Source organism: Sturnira hondurensis, unplaced genomic scaffold, assembly GCF_014824575.4.
Source record: "Sturnira hondurensis isolate 20B ecotype Veracruz unplaced genomic scaffold, ASM1482457v3 Scaffold0018728, whole genome shotgun sequence".
NCBI classification, from domain to species: domain Eukaryota; kingdom Metazoa; phylum Chordata; class Mammalia; order Chiroptera; family Phyllostomidae; genus Sturnira; species Sturnira hondurensis.
Window position 1 is genome coordinate 8004677 of NW_028091359.1, and position 22234 is coordinate 8026910.

At 43.9% G+C, this 22234-nt stretch overlaps 1 protein-coding gene across 1 annotated transcript in view; it reads right to left on the reverse strand.

The window, feature by feature from the left end:
• The window catches only part of PRKCA (protein kinase C alpha), a 361661-nt gene extending 340373 nt beyond the window's left edge, over nt 1-21288 (reverse strand). The window contains exons 1-2 of the mRNA XM_037070270.1: nt 21023-21288; nt 17752-17783 (exon numbers count right to left, since the gene is read on the reverse strand). Of these exons, the coding sequence (XP_036926165.1) occupies nt 17752-17783; nt 21023-21195 (205 nt within the window). The 5' untranslated portion in view covers nt 21196-21288. The remainder of the gene's footprint in view (nt 1-17751; nt 17784-21022) is intronic.
• Nucleotides 21289-22234: the final 946 nt, after the last annotated feature.

The window sequence follows — 22234 nt, forward strand, 5'->3', positions numbered from 1 at the left end:
AAAAACTAAAATTTCCATAAAGGCATTATGAACACCACACATTTAGAAAGACCTCTGACAACCTGGTTTTCCCACAAGTAGCATGCAGATGTTTCCATGGTACACTGCAAAATTTAGCATACACGAGTTAAACTAGGTTGACTGTTCTCCATTTTGGGTACTTTAATTAATGGAAAAACACTCCACTGGTGTTCTTTCCACATTGACATACATGTAACCAACAATCACATGAAGTTAAAAAGGCATCTTAAAAACTACAGTAGGAAGAAGGGTTTTCGGGAAACTACTATAAAGGACACGGACAAAACCAAGGGGGAGGGTGGAAGCAAGGGAGGTAGGTGGGTTTGGAAGGGGTGGAGGAGAGGGGTGGGGAGAATATATTGACAACTGTAATTGAACAATAAAATAATTTAAATAAAACAAAACAAAAAACTACCTGACCTAGATTTGGCTGGTGTGGCTCAGTGCATTAAATGCCAGCCTGCAAATCAAAGGGTTGCTGGTTCAATTCCCACTTAGGGCCCATGCCTGGGTTACAGACCAGGTTCCCAATAAGGGGTGTGCAAGAATCTTTTTTAAAGAATTAAAAACAGAAAAACTATCTGACCCAGACTGAATCAGAGTCCAGTCAATCAGCTCTCTTGATCTAGCTGCCAATCCGCAAAATGTGCAGAGGGATGCCATGCACTGCACCATAAGCCTGTCATCGCAAAAGTCCCCAGGACACTCCTAGGTCCTAAGGCCCAGGGCCGCCACCTTCCCCCAACCCTCCACCGGATAGATAACAAGGAAAAGAAGGGACAGAGGATGACGCTGCAGACTGCAAGACTCAAGGACGTTACAATTATTTCTAAATGTGCAAGACTACACTGCAGTGTCTAAGCCTAACCACTCGGGTGATAAAAGGAACGCACATATCTGATGAATCTAAAAAGCACAGCGGTGGTCTCTCTGGGGGAAGAAACAAGGCAGATGGAGGACTTGGCCAAGCTCTACCACTCGACCTGGGTAGTGGTTACAGGAGTTACTAGCTTTAAAACAATTCATTAAACCACACATTCTGTATCATTTTATACATCTATTTTTATTTTTACAAGGAAAGGTTTTAAAGTATCACTCGATTTTACTCCCTAAGGATGCTCTAAAGTTGAACTCTTCCAAAGTGGCTGTAGCCACTTTGCCACGTGTGGCCACTGAACTTTAAACTTTAAAAATAAAACAAAAATTCAGCTCTACACTTCAAGTGCTTAACAGACAGTGCTAGTGGCTACACACTAAATAATGCAGATTAAAGAAGATTCCCATTCTCACACAAAATTCTGTTGGACAGCCACTGTCCAGAAAATAAGCCGGCTTTCCAGGTCTCTGAAGCTCTGTGAATTACTAACTCCCCTCCCCAGAAAAGACCAAGCATGGGACCCTTGACCTTTGGAATAAGCCTCCATTCCTATTCTCCTGCTTGTAAATAAGATCCCACTGATGAGAAGCAACATGGACTCTAGTGACAGCCACCCAGCAACCACAGCAACCACAAGGCTGACCCCACCCGGAATAGCAGCAGTGATGCAATAGTTACTCCAGTGCAACTAACAGTCTCTTCTTTTTTCAAGGGAGTGGTCTGATTTTTAAAAATATTTTATTTATTTATTTTCAGACAGAGGGGAAGGGAGGGAGGAAGAGGGAAAGAAACATCAATGTGTGGTTGCCGCTTGTGCTCCCCACACCAGAAAACCTAGCCCGCAACCCAGACATGTGCCCTGACTGGGAATTGAACCAGCGAACCTTTGGTTCACAGGTCAGTGCTCAATTCACTGAGCCACACCAGCCAGAGCTGATGTATGATCAAGGAAAATATCTGATTGTTCAGATGCATGATCAGATACACTACCCCCCCACCCCCGCCCCAGACAACTGGCAAAAACCTGTTATCTCCAAGACAAAGGAGAAATAACTAGACACAAGCTGGGATCCTGGATAGAATCCTACAACAGAAAATAGACAGGAGTGGAAAAACTGATGGAAACTCAAGTAAGGTTTGTAGTTTAGTTGATGATACTGAACCAAAGTTAGTTTCCTGTTCTTGATGATTATACCACTGCTTTTGATGACTATACCACGTCAACAGTGGGGAAAGTGAGGTGAAAGACACAGGTAAACTCCCTGTATCATTTTCAATTTCTCTGCATCTAAAATAAGTTCAAATTAAAAGTTTGAAGGGAAGAAAAGATTTCTTCCAAAGGTGTAAGAGTGAGCATGAGGGAGGCAGAACCCCAGTGAGCGCCAAGGATGGGGTGTGGTTGGTGTCAGCGCCTGCCCCTGCCCCAGACCCATCAGATTTTTCTGGAAAACAGAACTGAATTGAGGAGAAAGGGTATTATTCTGAGCTGGTGATAAATTTCATACAGCAGGCACAAAGGAGCTATAAAGGTGACATGGGGGGTGATTATCCTTAGCACTTAAGTCCTATCAAGAAATTTTTAAAATTATTCATACATATCAAATCAGCCCTGGTAATGTTTAAGCTAGCATTTCTTAATTTTGGGCATGGTCCAAAGACTTTTGGGACAATAAATATGGCCAAGGGTATTGCTGGGAAATTCACCAAGAGGGGCGGGTAGAGAAGCAATCATCTTCTTGGGCTCATTTCTGAAGCAACTTAGTAACCTGGGACATGAAGGAAAATTCCCCAAGAAAACATTTCTAAGATATACATTGTGTATGGGTTTAGAAAAAGACACATTGAAAGAGGCATGCATAAATGTCCATGCTTGTTATCATTAGATCTGTCACTTTGTATATTTTGTGCATTTACGGTATCGGTATTTCCTAGAGCAGAACCTCAAATCAACACTAAAGCTATGAAATAAAGGCTTCATTTCTGTATTTGGCTGTTCCACTGTCCAGAAATAATTTCAGTTCTAAGAGTGGCATTACTTATACTACAGAAAGCAAAATGACCAAATACTAAACTCTACAGTTATATTAAGTCACCATTGGAATGAATCTTCTTTAGGAGGCTACTAAACATATTTTACTACATTTGCAGATTAAACACTAATTTACACATACATTTTCAGGTAATGTAAGACATAGAAAATCAGCTCTGATGTAATATCTCAATATAAGATAATAAGTAGAGTAAGAAACACAAAGATGTAGCCTGTTCCCCAAAAATCATGGTAAAAGTTAAAATTAGGCAAAAGTCGAAACATCACTTCAAATAGACTCATCTTCCTTGCCCGTGAATTCTCCAACATCAATGCAAAGACTTAAGGATTTCTAAAACAATGTTTTAAATGAGGTCTTTACATGTCATTTCCATTCTGGTAATCTATAAGTTATCGAAGAAAAACGATGATTACTCAGTAAAATCCCAACACTTAGAGCAAAATACACACTTACCTCTAAAACACACTGCTAGTTTTCAAAGAAAATAAAAAGAACCTTCTTTGTTTGCAGATTTCCTTATACTTTTTTAAAAAATAGAGATTATTGGATGAGCACCGTTCCTCACTGGCAATAGCCCTTCAGATCCAAGACTGCGAACCAAGTGCAGGTAAGCACAGAGGTTTCTGAGCTACAAGAAGCTGAAAGGTATCGGAAGGCAGCATCACTACACGGATGTTGGCAGCCAGAGATGGAGGTGGTCAGTCTTGTGGGTGGGTTTAAAGCAAGTCACTTAATTCTCCTGGCCAGCTCCACAGCTGTAGATTCAAGGACCTCAGCTACACAGTCCCCACAGTCCTTTCTTGCTTTAAGTTCTAAGAGCACGGCTCTTTCTGAACCTGAGACTCCAGAATTCAGCAGAAAGGTCAAGAAAAGCCAGTGCTTAAATGTATGTGAATTCAGATGTTAACCTGCTTTGAAACGCAAGCATATTTTTATCACCTACAAATATATAACTTAAGCAATTTTAAAGCTGATATTTACCAAGAGAGCTATCCAGGTTCTTTTTTCATTGACCAAAAGTTTTGTGCATGTGACATGAATATATTCTACCACAACAAAATAAATAACTTTTTAAAAATCCTAAGAAAAAGCTTCCTCAGTTTCAGGATGTTAAGACAAAATATACAGAATATTAAACATAACTTGACATTAAAGGAACACATAGGAAATAAGTAAAAACAGGCCAACAGTTAATGATGCTCTTCAGAATGTTAAGACAAAACGTGGGCCTTCATTAATTCCCCACTGATAGGAAAGTCAGCCAAAAGCACTCTGTTCACAAATGATCCTATCAAACTCAGTAGCAGGAATGCTTTATCTTTCCCAAGTTTAGTCTTGTAAATTTAAAATAAATTGTGAAAAGCATTTTACACCTCTCATTATCAAAGTAATTGAAGAATTTAATCAGCCCAGAGCCTCACCCACGAGTGATCCTATGCTCTCTAGTACTTTACCTTTTATCTTAATTATCCTTCAACAGCAAGAGGAATCGTTAGATTCCTCTTAGAACACTAAGGTAAGTCGTAAGCATACCAACTATTCCAGCTCCCAACCAATAACTCATCTTAAAAAAAAAATGGAATCTTGCAAATTAATCTGCACCCCAGGAACACAAATCTGGCTCAATACCAGCAGGTGCTGTGGTGGGATTAAGAGACTACAAAGGAAAAATAAGGACAATACATCTCAGTCTTTATTCCTAACTTTGATTTTGGACCTAAAGAATGAATGAATGAATGAATAGCAAAAATAAATAAATAAAATCAGCCCTGCATTCTCTGAACTATTTAAAATGGACCACCTTGGCCCATGTGGCTCAGTTGGAGTATCATCCCACACACTGAAAGACTGAGTTTTAGTCCTGGTCAGGACACATACCAAGGTTACAGGTTCGATCCCGGTCGGGGCACATATGAGAAAGCAACCAACTGATGTTTCTTTCTCTACCTCCTTCTCTAAAAGCAATAAAAAAAAAAGTCCTCAGGAGAGGATAAATATAAATAAAAATAAAATAAGTGATCATTTGATTGTTAAAGGCACACATGTGGTATGGAGAGAGATAAAATGAAATCAAAACAGAAGAATGACAAAGTTTTCCATGTTAATGAGTCACTCAGATCAAAGTAACTAACGTGAAACTAAGGCGACAAAAATCACTTCAGTGACCAAACAAACTCGGCCTGTGAAAGAATTAGATTTACTCAGAAGAAGATTCCAAAGTAGTTAGTCGGCAAATGACTCACAACATGGTATTTTATAATCCACATATGAAATGGTAAACATCCTTACACAACCTTTTATGATTATGACTGCATTTAAAAGCATTTTTGTTTAGAATATAAGAAAATATGATTTAAACTACTTTTTACTCTGTAAATAGTTATCAAATTACAGTATCTGGGGTTGTTTTAATGAGTTAACTTTTGTTTTCATGTTTTAGGATAGTTACACCTAGGTAGATGCATAAATTCAACAGGAAAATAATTTAAAGTCACTTACTGCCACTAAACTTCAAGACACGTGCAAATGAAAGCTACCGGAAGCGTTTACAAGCATGAGCCTAACTTCCTGAATCAATGAGAGTTTTGTCAATTATAACAAACAGCACCATTTCCATACTTTATTAGAAAACCTGAGGGAAGAAAAAGACACATGAAATTAACAGTAAAAGGGATTAGCTACTTATGGGTATAGCTTCAGATCCACTGCCATCAAACACACTAAATCTGCCTGTTCTCAAAGCCCCAAGACCTCAGGCAACTACCACTCCAGGTCCCAGCATCTGCTTCTGCAGAGTGGGCACAGGAATGCCGCTCCCATACAGCGGTGGCATATCGCTAAGTACATAATACTGCTGCTAAGCTGACGGGAAGTTTTATTTTGCAAACCTGAAATCAGATAAGAATCCACCCCACGCTCCAACCTGGGGTGCTGTGTGGTACCCTTTGCCATTCTTTACAAAGGTTTCTGATTAGGGTTATAACACATTCTCCTGAGTTTGGGCCCACAGAGAAGGAAGGCATAAGTATTCATCATGAACCAGAAATTCAGATGGAATATGTCAGTATGCAGTTTTTCAAACAGAAAGTGCTGACTTTAAATATGCAAATGTTTTATCATTTCCCTCATTAGTGAATATGAACATATCTAGTATAACTCAACGTATCTATCACTTCCACTCACAATTTCCATGCAGTGAGACTCTAGACTTCCAACGTGATGCTGTGATCAACAGCAACAGTTTGGTAATAGAGACCCTTGGCAGAGCATCGAAGCAGCAAACTTTCTAAAACAAGTTATTTTCCACGCTTTGATACAATAGATCTTTCATAGAGATAACAAGCTTTAATCTCCTATAATTGCAAAATTTTTCTGAAAGGGAAGCATGACATGCAAATACAAAGACACAAAAGAAAATTATGTATTTTTGTAGAAGAACCAATATATGGGGAATCGCACAAAGTACCCCACGTGCATTTCTCCAATCCGTCCTTCTGCTTGGGGTTCGGCACTGACATCTCAGTCTGACCTCCCTCCTGGCCTAAACGGCTCCCTGAATGCACCAGTCACGTTCAGCCCTCTCTCTTTCTGCTGTTGTTTTTCTCACTTTAGAACATCTTCCCACACCCCTCCAAAGGAAACTCTATGCATTCTACAGAGCCCAAATCAAAGCAAAGCCACCTCCTAACGAGCCTAGAATATATCCTCCTCCTCCTCACCTGCTTCAACACTATCTCATTCAGATATATTACAACGAGTTGTTTCATAAACTTGTTTCCCTCTAAGCTCCCCGATACCAGACTGCCCCACGCCCTACAGTGTCTGGCACAATGGAGACAGTGGAGGTCCACATTCCTGGCCTTGTGCCCATGACAGCGAGCAAGCACGTAAGAGTTACTGAGTTGAACAGCTCCTCATCCTTCCACCCTCCACAATCCAGTTAGTGCTGTAGTTTAAGTTTGAAACAAGGGGAACTGCGAGGCAACAGAGCACTTGAGTGAACAGCATGGAGTCTGGACCTGTCCTTCCTGAGTTTGAATCCCAACTCTACCAATTTTGAACTGTGTGTCCTTGAGCAAGTTACTAAACTTCTCTGTGCCTCAGTGGCTGATTCTTCATCTGTAAAATTGGGGGGGTGGGGAATAACACCGCTTATCCTTTTCAGAATTGTGAGGATCGAACAGGTTAATGAGAAGTGCTTAGAACAGTGTAGAACAGTGAGCGCATGGGTGGCTGTTAGTACTTCAAGGACAGGAAGTGACCGACGTCAGACTGTGCACTGCTGTGCACGAGCTGGTACACACACGCCTGCAGCAGTCACGGTCTCGCCACCAGTTATGCTGTCAGCGAGAGAAATTAGAGCATCTCTAAAAAAGAACCTGGCTCTCAGGATTCAGCTGTTGACTGGACTCTCCTCTCATCCCATTTCTCATACAGGTTTGTCCAAGTTGGAGGTAAACTTATGCCTTCAATTTTGTATTTCTACCTTCACTATCTCCTGACTATTGGAGTCACCCCAAATAATATAGATGGGGCATATATTTCCCAAAGTGCCAAAAGCAGAGATATGACAGGAAAAAAATAGCAAGTAACAGCATTAAAGATGAACTGCCCTCATGCTAATCTTACTTGGCGAACTCCCTTTTAAATAATTCTTGTCTTGTGTTGACAACTAATCAAATCATTCCCCTCCATCCATTTCTTGATAGACATCTATTTCCAGAAACCATCTTGCATGTTGTTCAGTTTAATAGAGGGTACTTCCGGTCAAGATGGTGGCATGTCTCACCTCTTTGCACAACCACATCAAAATTAAAAGTAAAATATAGAACTAGCACACACAACCATCAGAAACTGAGTTGACTGGAAGTCTGACAACTACAGAATTAAAGAAACCACATCCATCCAGACTGGTAGGAGGGGCACAGACACGGAACAGGCTGGTCCCACATCCACATGTGTGTGCATAAAAATTCACAAGGGATATCTCAGGAGTGAGGAGTCCCAGCCCCACACCAGGCCCCCCAGCCCAGGCTTCCAGTGCCAGAAAGATAAGTCCCCACAACTTCTGGCTACAAAAACCAGTGGAAACTGAGTCAATGAAAGAAACTTCTGGAGTCCCAAGCAGTTCCTCTTGACTTAGATTCACTCCCTCTGACCTCCAACATGGGGGTAGCAGCTTGAAAGGCACCAAAGGTATACAAGGAGAAACTGAAGTATCTGGCATCAAGTTGAGCAGAGCCCATTGTCCCTTTTCTAAATCCCTGCCCCCCCACCCCATAGAGCCAGCAGGCTGGTGCCATATCTGAGACTCCATCAACCTAGCTAACACTATTTGACCTGCCGTGGAGATCCCCAGAAGCTCTGCCCAACCCAATTTACAGGCCCACCCAAGCTGCTTTTCCATTTGAATGGCTGGTCTTGGCTCATGCTTCACAACTTCCTAAATCCTATCAAATAAGCAATAGCCAGCCTCAGTGAGCCCCAGGCCAGTCACTAACAACAGCCAGCCTAGATTCACAGCTTGGCTTCACCTGGGAATCTCCAAGCCCAGCACAAGTACCAGCCATCTCAGATTGCCTTATAGCTAAGGCAGTATGGCCTTGGGCAAAACATAGGTGGAAGCTGACCTTGGCCTGTACTACATGGTAAACTGCAAGGCCAACACATCCAGTGGACAGCCACAGACCATGTCAGAGCACCACATGGAGTCCCTGACAGCTGATCCTATCCAGAGGGCAGACGTTTGTGGTCAGTGGTCAAAGCCAGTCCTTGCAGCTGACTGGCCTGGATAAATCCCTCCTATTGATCTGCCAACAGCAACCAAGTCTCAACTACAAGAGGAGGGTGTACTCAGCCCACACAAAGGGTGCACCTCAAGTACCCAGCTTGGGTGAGAGGGGAGGCAGGTCCACTGGACTCCACAGGGCACCTACTACATTCGACCACACTACCAAGACACAAAGTAAAAGCAGCCCTACTTAATACATAGAAACAAACACAGGGAGGCCTCCAAAATGAGGAGACAAAGAAACATGGCCCAAATGAAAGAACAGATCAAAATTCCAGAAAAAGATTGCTTATCTCCATTTCATTTACCTATCAGATGCAGAGTTCAAAACACTAGTTATAGGGATGCTCAAGAAGCTCAGTAAGGACCTCGACAGCATAAAAAAGACCCAGTCAGAAACAAAGGATACACTAATTAAAATAAAGAACAATTTACAGGGAAACTAGAGTGGATAAAGCCGAGAATCAAATCAATGATATGGAAATAAGGAAGCAAAAAATAACCAATCAGAAAAACAACAAGAATCCCCCCCCCAAAATATAATATAAGCAGCCTCTGGGACAACTTCAAGAAATCCAACATTCACATCATAGGGATGCCAGAAGGAGAAGAGAAAGAGTAAGAAAATGAAAGTCTATTTGAAAAAATAGTGAAAGAAAACATCCCTAATTTGGTGAAGGAAATAGACGTGCAAGTCCAAGAAGCACAGAAAGTCCCAAACAAAATGGATGTAAAGAGGCCCACTCCAAGATACATAATTAAAATGCCAAAGGTTAAAGAGAATCTGAAAAGCAACAAGAGAAAAGAAGTTAGTTACCTAAAGGGGCGTTCCCATAAGACTATCAGGTGATTTCTCTAAAGAAACTTTGCAGGCTAGAAGGGATTGGCAAGAAGTATTCAAAGTCATGAAAAGCAGAGACCTACAGCCAAGATTGCTCTACCCAGCAAAGCTACCACTTAGAATAGAAGGGCAGATAAAAAGCTTCCTAAACAAGAAAAAAACTAAAGAAGTTCATAATCACCAAGCCATTATCATACAAAATGTTAAGGGTACTTAAGAGATCAAAACCATGAATAAAATGGCAAAAAATACAAATCAACAACTGAATCTAAAAAACAAACTAAGCAAACAAGAACAGAGACAGAACCATGGATACAGAGAGCATTTTGATAGTTACCAGATGGGCAGGGTGTGGGGGGAATGGGTGAAGGGGGAATGGGTGAAGGGGTGAGGGGATTAAGAAGTACAGATAGGTAGTTCCAGAACAGCCATGGGGATGTAAAGTACAGGATAGGAAGTGGAGTAGCCAGAGAACCTATGTGCGTGACCCATGGACATGAACAGTGGTAGGGGAATTGCCTGAGGGAATGAGGGGGTGCTGGGTGGAGGAGGGCGACGGGAAAAAAAATCAGGGCAACTGTAATAGCATAACCATTATTTAAAAGTCTAAAAAAGTTTAATAGAGAGTTTTTAATGTAGCCTTAGTTATTTCCATTAGATTTGACCGTTAACACTACACCAATACTGAGATGCTTATGTGTCAAAAAGTCTAACATGAGGTTTCAAAGTTTGGTAGAAAACAAGACCTTAAATAAAGGGTATATCATGGAAATTCTGACTGAGGACAGTGAAGCCTTAATTCTCTGTCGCCAAGAAACGGTTCATGTTTCCCTTAACATCATCCTTCTTTCCCTAACTTAAATCCAGGCTTTGTACTTACCCCCAAAACTTTCCACTTGGCTCTAAAACATGTTTTCCGCAGAACCGTTAGAATAGGAATCCAGGCCCTACACCACCCACCAGCCTGGTGAATTCTTCAGCACTCTCGTTTCTAAAAGGGAGATAATGTCCCAGGCTTCACGCGGTGCTTTGGGAATGAAGGTGTATACAATGTGAAAGCCCCTGAAGGTCCAGCATACTGCACCACTTAGTTCACGTTAGCTTGTCTTTCCTTTCGGTTGCAGAAAACCTTGAAAGTGATTGTAAGTCAGGTGTCGCCCTCCTCCTTCAGTGCCCCTACTGCCACTCACATCCATTCCTCCCACGGCAAGGCACAGAGACCTTTCGGGCACAAGAAGTTTTAGGAATACCAGAGTCAATCCAGTGACTGCGACTCCCTCTGGAGCATGGCAGTCTGGTTTCAGCTATTAGCAGTCTGACACAAAAGAAAACATTCTAAGTGACTGCACCAGACGAGCACTGGAGCTGGTTTTAATCCCGCACTACCCAGGACACTTCCCCCTCCTGCCGTGGCCCATAACAAGCTCATTTTGTTTGTGACAATAAGATTCATTTCTTTCTCTTTGTTTGAACGCTTTTTTATCCTGACCCCGTGACAATTTTTTTTCATTGCTTTGAGATGGAGAGGAAGGGAGGGACAGGGAGAGACAGAGACGTCAATGTGACGCAGAAACGGACTGGTTGCCTACACACACCCCAGCTGGGGATTGAACCCGCAGCTGAGGTGTGTGCCCTGACGGGGGCGTTGAACGGGCACCTTTCGGTTTATGGGACAACGCTTCAGCTGACTGAGCCACACGGCCAGGGCCAATAAGATTCATTTTCTGATGCTTGGGTTCCTTTCTAAAGACAGAAGGATAGCATGTGAAGTGGTTTGTTCCTACTGCCCTAGTTTTGTAACTTTAGAATTAACACATAACTTATTACAGACACAAATTACATATAACTTTTTACAGATACAACTAAAATTTCATGCTCCATGTTTCAAATAAGTATGCTTAGCTTCACAAAGTACAATACTTTTTGTTAAGCCATCGGAAGATCTAGCCTAGCTGACACACCCTTGGAATGTGAACTAGATTTTAAAAAATAGTAGGTGGGCAGAAGTCACTGTGACCCTTCTGATTATGGACAGTCACACCTCTCCTAATATTTACATCACGCCCTCTGAGCACCAGGAACTGCCTTCAACACCGGAGACAGAGAAATAAGCCTCAGTTCTTGGCGTCAAGGCTGGCAGAGGGGCAAATTTTTTTTTAAAAGATACACGGTGAGAACACTACGACAGGGAGGGTGGCCAGGATGGCAGGAGGACGGAGAGGCCTGGGCTGGGACTCGCAGGTGAGACGGGCATTACCTGGGCAGAGAGAGGGCGGGCGAGGGCTAAAGAAAGAAACCCTTTCTGGGAAAGTGCAACTTGCTCAGAATGACTGGGAGGATGGGAAGTTCGTGAGAGGAGTCTGAAAAAGCAAGACAGCAGGATTTAAGAGACAGAATGTCCTGCTGAGGAGCCAGATTGCATCTGACAGAGAAGCTCTGAAATGAACGCTATTTCGAAATGAGAATACTCTGAAGGAAAATGAATGAGCAAGCTAAGGGTTAATGTGCCCCCCCAAATTAAATTGTAAAAACATCCAGGGGAGTGAAAAACTCAGAGGGAAGGAAATCATTTCATCATAAAATTAATGGAAACTTAAAAGTCAGATGCATCCTCAAAAGAACCCCCAATGTTAAGTTTCTCCTGCCTAGTAGGAAGAATAGCCACTTACGCGCCACAGCACCAGCTTCTGCTGGGGATGGAATGCACCCTGTATGATTCCAAAGGCCATTAATCCGAAGTCATTTCCCGGTTAAGTACAGAGCACCAAACGGGGACACCCGACACTCATTTTATCCAGGTGTCCTTATTTCTAACACGTGTTCATGCATCTTTGTGGAGAAAAAAAATAAAACTGGTGAAAACAAAAGCAGCTTTAACTGCCCACCTCCAGGGCACGTTTCCGTATTTTAGGTGTTACTGACAACTTCACGTTCACAGCTGAAATAACGTTTTGATCTGACCTCAGTGGGAAAACGTCCCAGGTTCACATGGTTCCTGCTCTTCCACGGGCCTATTTGCAACTCTCCAGATAACCCCAAGAGTTCCCCTATGGTTCGCATGGCTTCGAATGTGAGGTAATTCATGAAAAGTGGGGTGCCGAGAGGCTGACCCCCGTTTTGAAACTGAAGGATGGAAAATCCTGGCATCAGGTGAGTACTAGACTTATCAGGGTCTCAGTTCGTAAATTGCATAAATGTCTAACCACCATGCTGTACACCTGAAACAAATATAAAAACAGTGAATGTTAACTTGAATTGGGAAGAAAAAAAAAAGTCCTGGCCTCAACTTTGCAGATCAGTGGCCTGTCAAAGTGTAGGGGTGGCCGCCCCCAGGAAGGGCAAATACCTCACATGCCGCCCAACTCCATCCTCATCCCTCTTCTATCTCCTGACACCTGGTGTCTGCACTTGGCTCCCAGGCCCTGAAGACTGATGAGAATAACTAGACATCCTTTTCTGAAAAGCTGCCAAGTAAATCTCCGTTCTGTTAAAGGTCACCCTCCCTTAAATTGGCCTGGTTTTCTGGAATTCCTCAGCTTGTGCAGCCAGGGGAGACGCATTCTTTTTTTTTTTTTCTTCCCTGAAACGTCAAATTTCACTCTTACAGAAGGAATATAAAATACCATCCTGTTCAGCAGAGCTGATGTAAATATCTAGCCCGAAGCAGGCCTTCAACATGGAATGTCATCCGCAGAGGCGAAGGGAAGCTGATTCTTAACCCTTAAATACTGAAAAAATCCAGAGTTAGTGAGAGGCACAGGGTAAGTGCAATATCTGGTATGTTCATAGCAGGGAAAGGCCTCAAGATTCAAAAGTGCTTCCCGGTGGCGGACTGAAAGCACACAAATGTAAATTAATCCCCTCTGCAGGCAGACCCCCTCAAACATCCCAGTGTTCCTCTTCAGAGCCAACGGTCCCCTGCTGTTCAAGGTCATTGACAGGGATTAAGCCTGATGCTCTCTCTTTAGGGTATCCTAATCAAAGAGCCTCAGCAGGAGCTTTCATTTGTGACCATTAAACAAGACAGAAAGAATAGAAAAGGCAGGAAAAACAAGCCGAGGTGAACCAGAGGTAACCGACCGGGGGTGCAGGTTTGGCACGTCCCCTAAGCAGGTCACACTTGGGGAGGCTGCTTCTATCACTGTAACTAGAGAAGCACGTGGGTCCTGCTGATGCTGAGGAGGGAAAAAGCGAGCTGGCTCACCCCCTCTTCCAATAGTAAAAGCAGCAGATCAGATGGCCCGGGGCTCCACTGCCCCCAGGGAAGAGAACCTCGGAGCAGCTCAGTGCATCGTCCAGCCCTGCGATCTGGGAGGGCTGCCTTTGGCAGTAGTCGGTACAGGACGGGAACCCCCGACTGGAGGCAGACCTTTCCAGTTTGAATCTCAGGTTCATCAACGACCAAGCCAGACAAGCCCACGTTTCTTTCTCAAAAAAAAAAAAAAAAAAATAGAGGGGCAGGGACAGCCAGCCTCAGAGATGAAATAAGCATGGGGCGGACCAAGCCAAGCAACCACATTACGCCAGAGAAAAATCAAAAGGCAAACTCAAGTCATGTCATTTCAAGGCTTATTTCAGATCTACAAAGGGAAAGCTTGTCTTCATCTCTAAAAACTTTAAGAAAAATGTTTCATGGCTTCAAGGTGTAGCCTGAACCCTTCTTCTCCCCCACGTTTAAGGCCCTTGGTTTCACTACTTCAGACAGCAAAATCTCACAATGGGGTCCCTCCTGTGTTCCCTGCCCTTGTAATACGTTTTCAAGCGCACCAATCCCTCTTCAGTAAAGTTTCTTGCTTCCATTTACGTTGTATCTTGGAGAAGGGAAGACATGGGAAATAAACTTACATGTTTTGTACATGTTTGTAAAACATAATGCTTTCTAAATGATTCATGATGCTTTCTGGGCATAGATTACAAACCCAGTTTTAAGGACCAAAACTCACTCATTTTAGTTTTCCAATCCTCACTAGACTTTTACTAAGTGAAACGATGGCAAATATTTTGGATGGAAAGCTATCTCACTGCATGAATGTGGGACTCACCTGGAGCACATGCACCTAGAAACAGTGTACCTACTGAACGAAGCAGCAGAACATACTGAGAGCTAGAAGATGCTGCCTCCATCAGGTGAGAACGCGCTGATGGATAAGGAAGACAAAAAGCAGTCTCCCCCTCCAGCCGCCCTGGTCAGAGGGTGTGCCGCCAAAGGCACGGATGAGAATGAGTTTTCCCCTGGATAAGAATGAGACTATCAAACAGAACCAAGAGGAAACGCTTCAAATTAGAGAAGAGCATTGAGAAAACATTCTGAAATGGTCAGATTTTATAAAAATTTCAAGCAGAGAAGCAAAATAGGAAACACTGGGTAACTATTGTGCATTAAAAACCACTGTACAGAGCTAACAGATCATTAAGTTACAACAAACAAGATACAATGGATTGATTAGCATGTCAAAGTTAAATACAAATGATACATACTGAAATTGTGACAAGCGGACAGCATGTTACAAATAGACATACTTGAAATAGTTTCTGTGAATAAAAATTTGTAAATGCAGTAGGGGAATTTGTCAACGATGTTTGACTTTCAATTCTTCACCAAAGGAAGAAAGAACAGTGCATGAAGTACCTAGACACTGCTCTAATTTGTCTCATTTGTAAACCCTGCATTCATTCAAACAACAGGTAAAGTAAGGCAACTCACAGAATAAATACAAATGGCTCAAACATGCCTGAACACAGGCTCGGCCTCACCCTGGAGACGGAAGGGACGACCAGGGTAGGGGGCGCAGGGAAGGCACCTTTTCATCTACCAGAGTAAAAGTGAAAAAGACCGATATGAGCCAATACTGGTAAGAGTGAAGGGAAAAGAGTATTTCTCATAGATTAATACTGAAAATGTAAATTGGAAACTATTTGGAGAGCAACTTAGCTGTACTCATTAAAATTTAAATGCATACACACTCTTCTAGGTATCTATTATAGGAGCACCTATACAAGTGTCCAAGCATTTTATCAACAGTAGTATTTGTACTAACAACTTCATATAAACCATTTAAATATCCATCAAGAGAGAAATGGGTGAATAAAGAGCTACAGCCACACACGCAACCACTAGCGAAAGGAAGGTAGAACTGATGTTTTGACATAAAAAGATACCCACCGCATACTGCTGAGCAAAAAAATTAAGTTGCAAGATGATTAAAAGTTTGATCCGTTTTTAAAAGCACTAAGTATGTATGATCGAGTGAACAAATAGGTATCTCAGAAGTTATCACTGAGGGTGGGAAGGGAGGAGGGTACACATTTTTAGAGTGTTCAGAATTTTTGCAACTATCATTTTGTGTGTGTTGTGAGTGTGTGTGTGATTTAGGTAGAAGGGAGTTATGCTGTGACTACTAACCTGCTCCTCCACTAAAAGTTCAATAGGTGCTCCATGGGGAGAAACCATTCAGGTTCTCCCTTGTAGCCTAATAACGCAGCCGCTCTGATTTTACCAACAAAGTTTGCTCAGAACAACAGGCCTGAAAGGGACCAACGTGACCCTGAGGTTCTTTATATGCAGAAAATCATAGTTCATAAAATAAAATACCACGTTGCACTCAGTATTATTTAGGAAATTGAGTAAGTACTTTTTCTTATAAGTTTCCATGGGTCTCCACCGAACACATGACCGATGTGAACCATGTTAGCCCAGTCACAAGTTTATATCTGTAAACAACCTAAAGTCACGCTCAAGCACAGACTCAAACGTTGCCTACAAAGTTGGGGTCTACAGCTTTCAGAAGTTGGAGGAGTTACACCTTCATCTTTTATAAAGATATTGGTGTGACACACCTTTCTCTTTATTCTCTTTCTTAAAGGAATATTCCTTGATTCCCCCCCACCAACCCATGTAACTCTCAAAATGGTTTATTCAATAGGGGTTTTAAGCAACATTGTAAAGGGAGATAAAGTATTAATTATAGCATAAAATAGCTGCATCTAAAAATGTTTAGAAAATGTACAGGGTGAGGCAAAAAGTAGGTTTGTAATTATTCATATGGAAAATGCAATAAATAAAAATAAACTGATTTGTGTACTCACAACTATAAACCTACTTTTGCCCAACCTCTATGTAGAAAACAGGTTCACATATTTGCAGAAAATGTTAAAGGTAATCAACTTATTAGCTGATTACCTTTAAAACTGTAACTGTACATAACTGTAAAGGTACAAAAAGCACACACAGTGTCTCTCTCTCCCTCTCATGCACTTAACATTAAACAGTGTTAGGATAATATTTTCCAGGCTAGGATGTACTTTCCACTTGCCCTATTAATAAACCTATGCCCAGATGGGACATGTAACCAGAACTAAATAAACATAATATAGACAGTGAACAGGAGAGCCAGAAGGTAGGCTAATAAACCCAGGATGCCTTCACAACCTAGAAAATGCTTTAAAAAGTTGAAATAGAATGGAAGTACAAAATGTTATATATGTGACATATGAAATGAAGAGCATAAAAAGTTATATATATATATATATATATATATATATATGACATGTATAAAATGCAACTACAAATCAGAGAAAAAGAATAATTGATTTCTTTCTGGATGAAACGGATAGTATCATATGTTGTCACATATTTAAGCTGAAGGAAAAAAAATGTGCCTCCCACTACAGCAAAGAGTCATCAAAGGATCTACACAACTTTAAAACACGTAAACTTTGTTCTGGATGATGATCACTAATCAAATAGCAAACAACTTACAGTATAATTAACGTGCAGCCTAAAATTAGGAGTCGAACTTAACACATGGGTAAAGGATGAACAAAAAAATGGAGGAAGAACCAGAAAAGCCCCATGACGGTAAAGTGATTCCATTTTTTTCCCTGAACACCCACACAAAGACAGCAGTTTCTGACAAGAATGTTCTTGGCAAAAGATAAAATTACAGGAAAATTTTTTTTTCAATGAGAAAAAGGCAATTCTATATGTAGATTACTAGGCAATACCGCATGATTTTTTTAAGGGCCAAATTTAACGCACAGCCCTCATATTTTGAAAATATAAAAATAACTTTTTTGGATGACAAAGAAAGGAGGGCTGGAAGGACGGTTCCTGTGTGAAATGCTTACTTCATACCGTGCTGGAAAGCGGAAATCGAGTGTGGCGGCTTACCTTGGCACTGGAAGCCTTGTTTTCCAAACCCCCTGAAAAACAGAAATGAGAACAAAGTATCTTAACATATTTTGTGTGGGATGCCATCATTTTAAGCCAGTTATGTGACAAAGCATTTTACAGAGTTAAAGGTATGTACGAAAAACCCAGTGATTCGATAGGAAACACACGCCTAAATAGCTCGGAGGACTGTGCAAATCCAACTCAGAAAAGGCTCCCGGAACTGTGTCGATGCACCCGATTCTTTCCCAAGTTTTACACTGCTATCAATACTTCCATTTCAAGGCAAGGACATAATTATACATTCAGACTTGTTGGCCACACTATTCAAATAACATAAAGGACCTCATGGGGGAAAAGAAACCCTAAGCAGCTTAATTTGGTCCCTAAAGACCAACTGAAAATTATTTTTTTCTCCCTAAAGACAGTTAAAAAGTGGCTTCCTCATTTGTAACAAATTTGTTTAAAATATTTGTCTACAAATTGCCAAACAGCACCCCTCTTAATATTAAAGGTATTAAAGGTATTAAAGTTTTGGCTTAAAGGAGCCAGAATTTATAAAGTATTCTTATTTTTGTATTTGAGATTATGATTTAATTTTTACTGTATACCAAACAGCATTTGAAACATACTGAGGCTATTTTGCTCTTGAAAGTTACTTTAGAGAATTTACTCTCTAAGTGAAGAAACTTGACATGGGTATTAAATTGCCAACACTGTCCTAACTAGGATGAACTGCTTTAATTTTTTCAGATTATTAGTCATACTGTCTTGCTTTGTGTAGCTTTTTACATTTACAAAGCACCTCACATATTTTTATCATTAACTTAGTCATTTGCACACACCCCAAAAAACCATACTTACAACCCAAACACTTAAATTATCAGTGCTTCCATATTTAAATAAAACTCAACTCAAGGGCCCAGAGAAACAATGATGAAAGCACACTGAGAAATTAAAACCACTGCTAGACGAGACTGGGGGATATTTTCCTGGAACTTGTGAGTGGCTGCTTTACAGTTAAGTGGAGAAATGTTGCAGGGGTTACTCAGGGAAGAGAAGATAGGGCAACCTTTATTTTCCACTTCACCTTATACCTGGTGACCAGACGCCCCACATCAGTCCACTAGGGGCTAATCCTTCAGGGCAACTGATAGTGGAAAGACATTTGCTACCCTGCGTATACGGTGCTGCAGTCCCTTTTCTAACTTACCTACTTCCTGCAGGAGTCATGAGCAGTCTGACTGTCCCTTTTCATTGGATTTCACAGTCGACAGGGGAGGCTGAAGACCTGCCCTTAACTGAAGGGACAGATCACCAATGATCTTTTCCTTGGTGCTCCAAAAACTTATTTTAAATGGCCTTATCTACAATTAACTACTCCTTTGAGCTCAATCGCTTCTTAGGCTGACTACACGACAGAAATCATTCATAGAGGAAGCTGTGCTTTTCGTAAGTGTAGTTTTGAACAGATTTCTAAAAAGGAAAGGAAAAGTGAAGCACCTTAGCACCACGAGTGTGGGACTCTCCCTTAGAGATGATGTTCTCCAGGTGTGATAGATGCAAATAAAGCCATCCCCACAAAAACTAAGCACCTTATCAGCACCACGTTTTGGGGGACTCTCCCCTAGAGGTAATACTCCCCAGGTGTGATGGATTCAAATAAAGCCACCCATAAGAGGAAAATTAAACACGATTAGCACCACGTTCATGGGGTTCCCCCTTTGAGGTGTTTTTCCCCAGCAGGGATGGATTCACACAGAGCTACCCATACTTCTCCCTAGGGCCCCAACAAGATAAACAAGACACGCAGCCAGCTGGTGGCAGGGTGCACTCTGTGCAGCTCTCCATCCATCTTTGTGAGGGAAGAGCTCAGGGACGCCAGCCACGGCTCAGACCTGGGGACCTGGAAAGGTATGCAGGCACAAAAGGTAAGAACAGGCAGGGTATCTGGCCACCTGGGGGTGGGGGGAGGGAACTACAGGTCCTCAAACTGCATCACCTGGAGTTCCAGCTTTCTAAACTTTGGGGGTTTGGGGGGAAGGGGTGCCACCGATCTTTCCAGAATCTACTAATGAAGCTATAATTATCTCACCAAAGAAAAGCACAAACGGGGGGGGGGATGGAAGATGATATAGGGAGGATAAATGGTGATGGGGTGGTAAACAACATACAGGCGATGTATTACAGAACTGTACACCTGAAACCTATAATTTTATTAACCAATATCACCCCAATAAATTTTATTTAAAAAAGAAAAAATATTTTTAAAAGCACATGCAGTTTCACCTAATTTTACAGGGTTCAGAGGCGTCTGAAGCCCATTCATTTATCAATTCCTCGCAGACACCCCAAGGTCCCTGAATTAAGAATAGCTGAGTTCATTGGAATTACCTGAACTCTGACACCTTTAGCTCCTACAGTATTTTTCCTTAAATAAGGCCTCTGTCCTCGTCCACAGGGTTACAGATCTAATCTCGTGTTGACAGGGTCTATTTTAAATTACTCCCTCTGTCCTTCTGCCATTTGCCTGCTGTTTTATCCTCCCCCCCCCCCGCGCTGCAAGCTTTCAACAGTTTGTTGCCTCTCTTCTCTTTGGGCTCACCCAGAAAAGTCCAAGCCTTTCCGTGCCCAGTAGATACAAACTACAGTAGGCAGAAACCCAAGGTTCCAGTGGAGTCCACGCCCGCTGGGAAACATACAATACACACCCCCGAACGCGCCCAGCCTGGCTCGCTAACACCTTGGACCCAGAGGCGCAATCGCCGGCCGCCCCGGTGACTCCCGGGCGTGTTCCCCGGGAAACTCTGCCCTCTGGATTCTCCTTTCCACTTTACCCTTCGCTCACACCCGGCAAACGGCTGCTTCGCTGTTTGCACGGAAGGCGGCGGGCGCGCCTGGGGAAGCCGGGCAGCGAGACCCGTAGAGGGGATCAATGTCACTACCGCGCGCGGCCAGCCCCCCGCCCCCCGCGGCAGGGGTGTGTGTGACCGGGCGATGACTTCTCTAAGAGTCTTGCCCGCGTGTGTGGAAGTGGCCCGGGCGGTCGGGCGCGCGCGTGTCATTCCGAGCGAGAGTTTGGACTCCCGCCGGTTCTCCAAGTTCCCTGAGTGAGTCAGCCCTGGAGTGGACACGCCTGCAACCCGGGCTGGGTGAGCGAGCGAGGGTCCCCGGGGCGAAAGGGCCCGGGGCGAGGGGCCGGCCGCACCCGGGGGCGCCGCGAGCAGGGTCCCGAGCGGCGGTCCACGCGCCGCGCCCCGAGCGCACCTACCAGATGAAGTCGGTGCAGTGGCTGCAGAAGGTGGGCTGCTTGAAGAAGCGGGCGATGAATTTGTGGTCCTTCACCTCGTGCACGTTCTTCTGCCTCAGCGCCCCTTTGCGGGCAAAGCGGTTGGCCACGTCCTGAGGCGCCGTGGAGTCGTTGGCCGGGAAAACGTCAGCCATGGTCCCCCCCAACCACCTCTTGCCTCCGCCGGGGAGCAGCAGCCGGGGAGGGCCGGGTGGGCGGGGGCGGATCAGCGGGGCCGCGGGCGACCCCGGGCGTGGGGCGTGGGGCGCGGGCTGGTGGCAGGGGTCGCTGCGAGGAGGGGCGGCGGCAGCCGGGAGAGTCGGGCCGGAGCGGAGCGAGAGCCGGAGCCGGAGCCGCACACTCGCAGGCTGGCACCACGCTCACTGACAGCCCGGCGACCCGCGCTCGCGCTTCCTACTCTCAGCAGCAGAGGCGGCCCGGAGCGGCGCCGCCCACCGCGCATGCCCGGAGCGCCGGAGCCGCGCGCGAGCGGGGGCGCGCGGGCGGGAGCGCGCGAGGCGGCGCGGCGAGAACGCGCCTGCTGGAGGAGTTGGAGCCTCAGCGCTTTCGAAGCAGTCCAGAAACTGGAGGAGGCGGCGGCGGCCTGGGGAGAGCCAGGCCGAATTTGGGAGCGGAGGCGGACGCTGGGCGGGGCAGACCCGTTTTCCTCCGACGCCTCTTTTTTTTTCTTTTCCTCCTCCCGCCTCTGCTTCCGCTCCTCTCGCTTTGCCCGCTCTTCCCCCGTTTTCCTCCTCCCACTCCCACTCGCTGTCTCCAGCTCCTCTCTCCTCCTCGCTACTCTTTTCTTCTCTCCAGTGGGAGGTCTACGCTGCCGGTGCAGGGCCGAGAGGAGCCCCGGGTCCCGGGATTGGGATCCACGCTGCCTCCACCTCCCGCCGCCTGGTCCGACCAGCTCCCGCTTTGCACGCACCGCAGCTGCCCCTCCCGGGTTTTCCAGGTTTTATCAGCTCCTACCGATCAAAGTTTCACCTGGGTAAACCACTCCAACTGTTTATGCCCTAAAATGCCCAACCCAACCCCAGACCTTCACGCTGTTTATACATGGAGGGCAGGAAAAAAGGGAGAGACTTTAAATTTCACTCACATGTGGTATGTAAACTGAAATCCATAGACACAGACAATAGTATGGTGGCTACCAGAGGGAACGAAGTTCGATAGTAAAGGGCAAAAGGG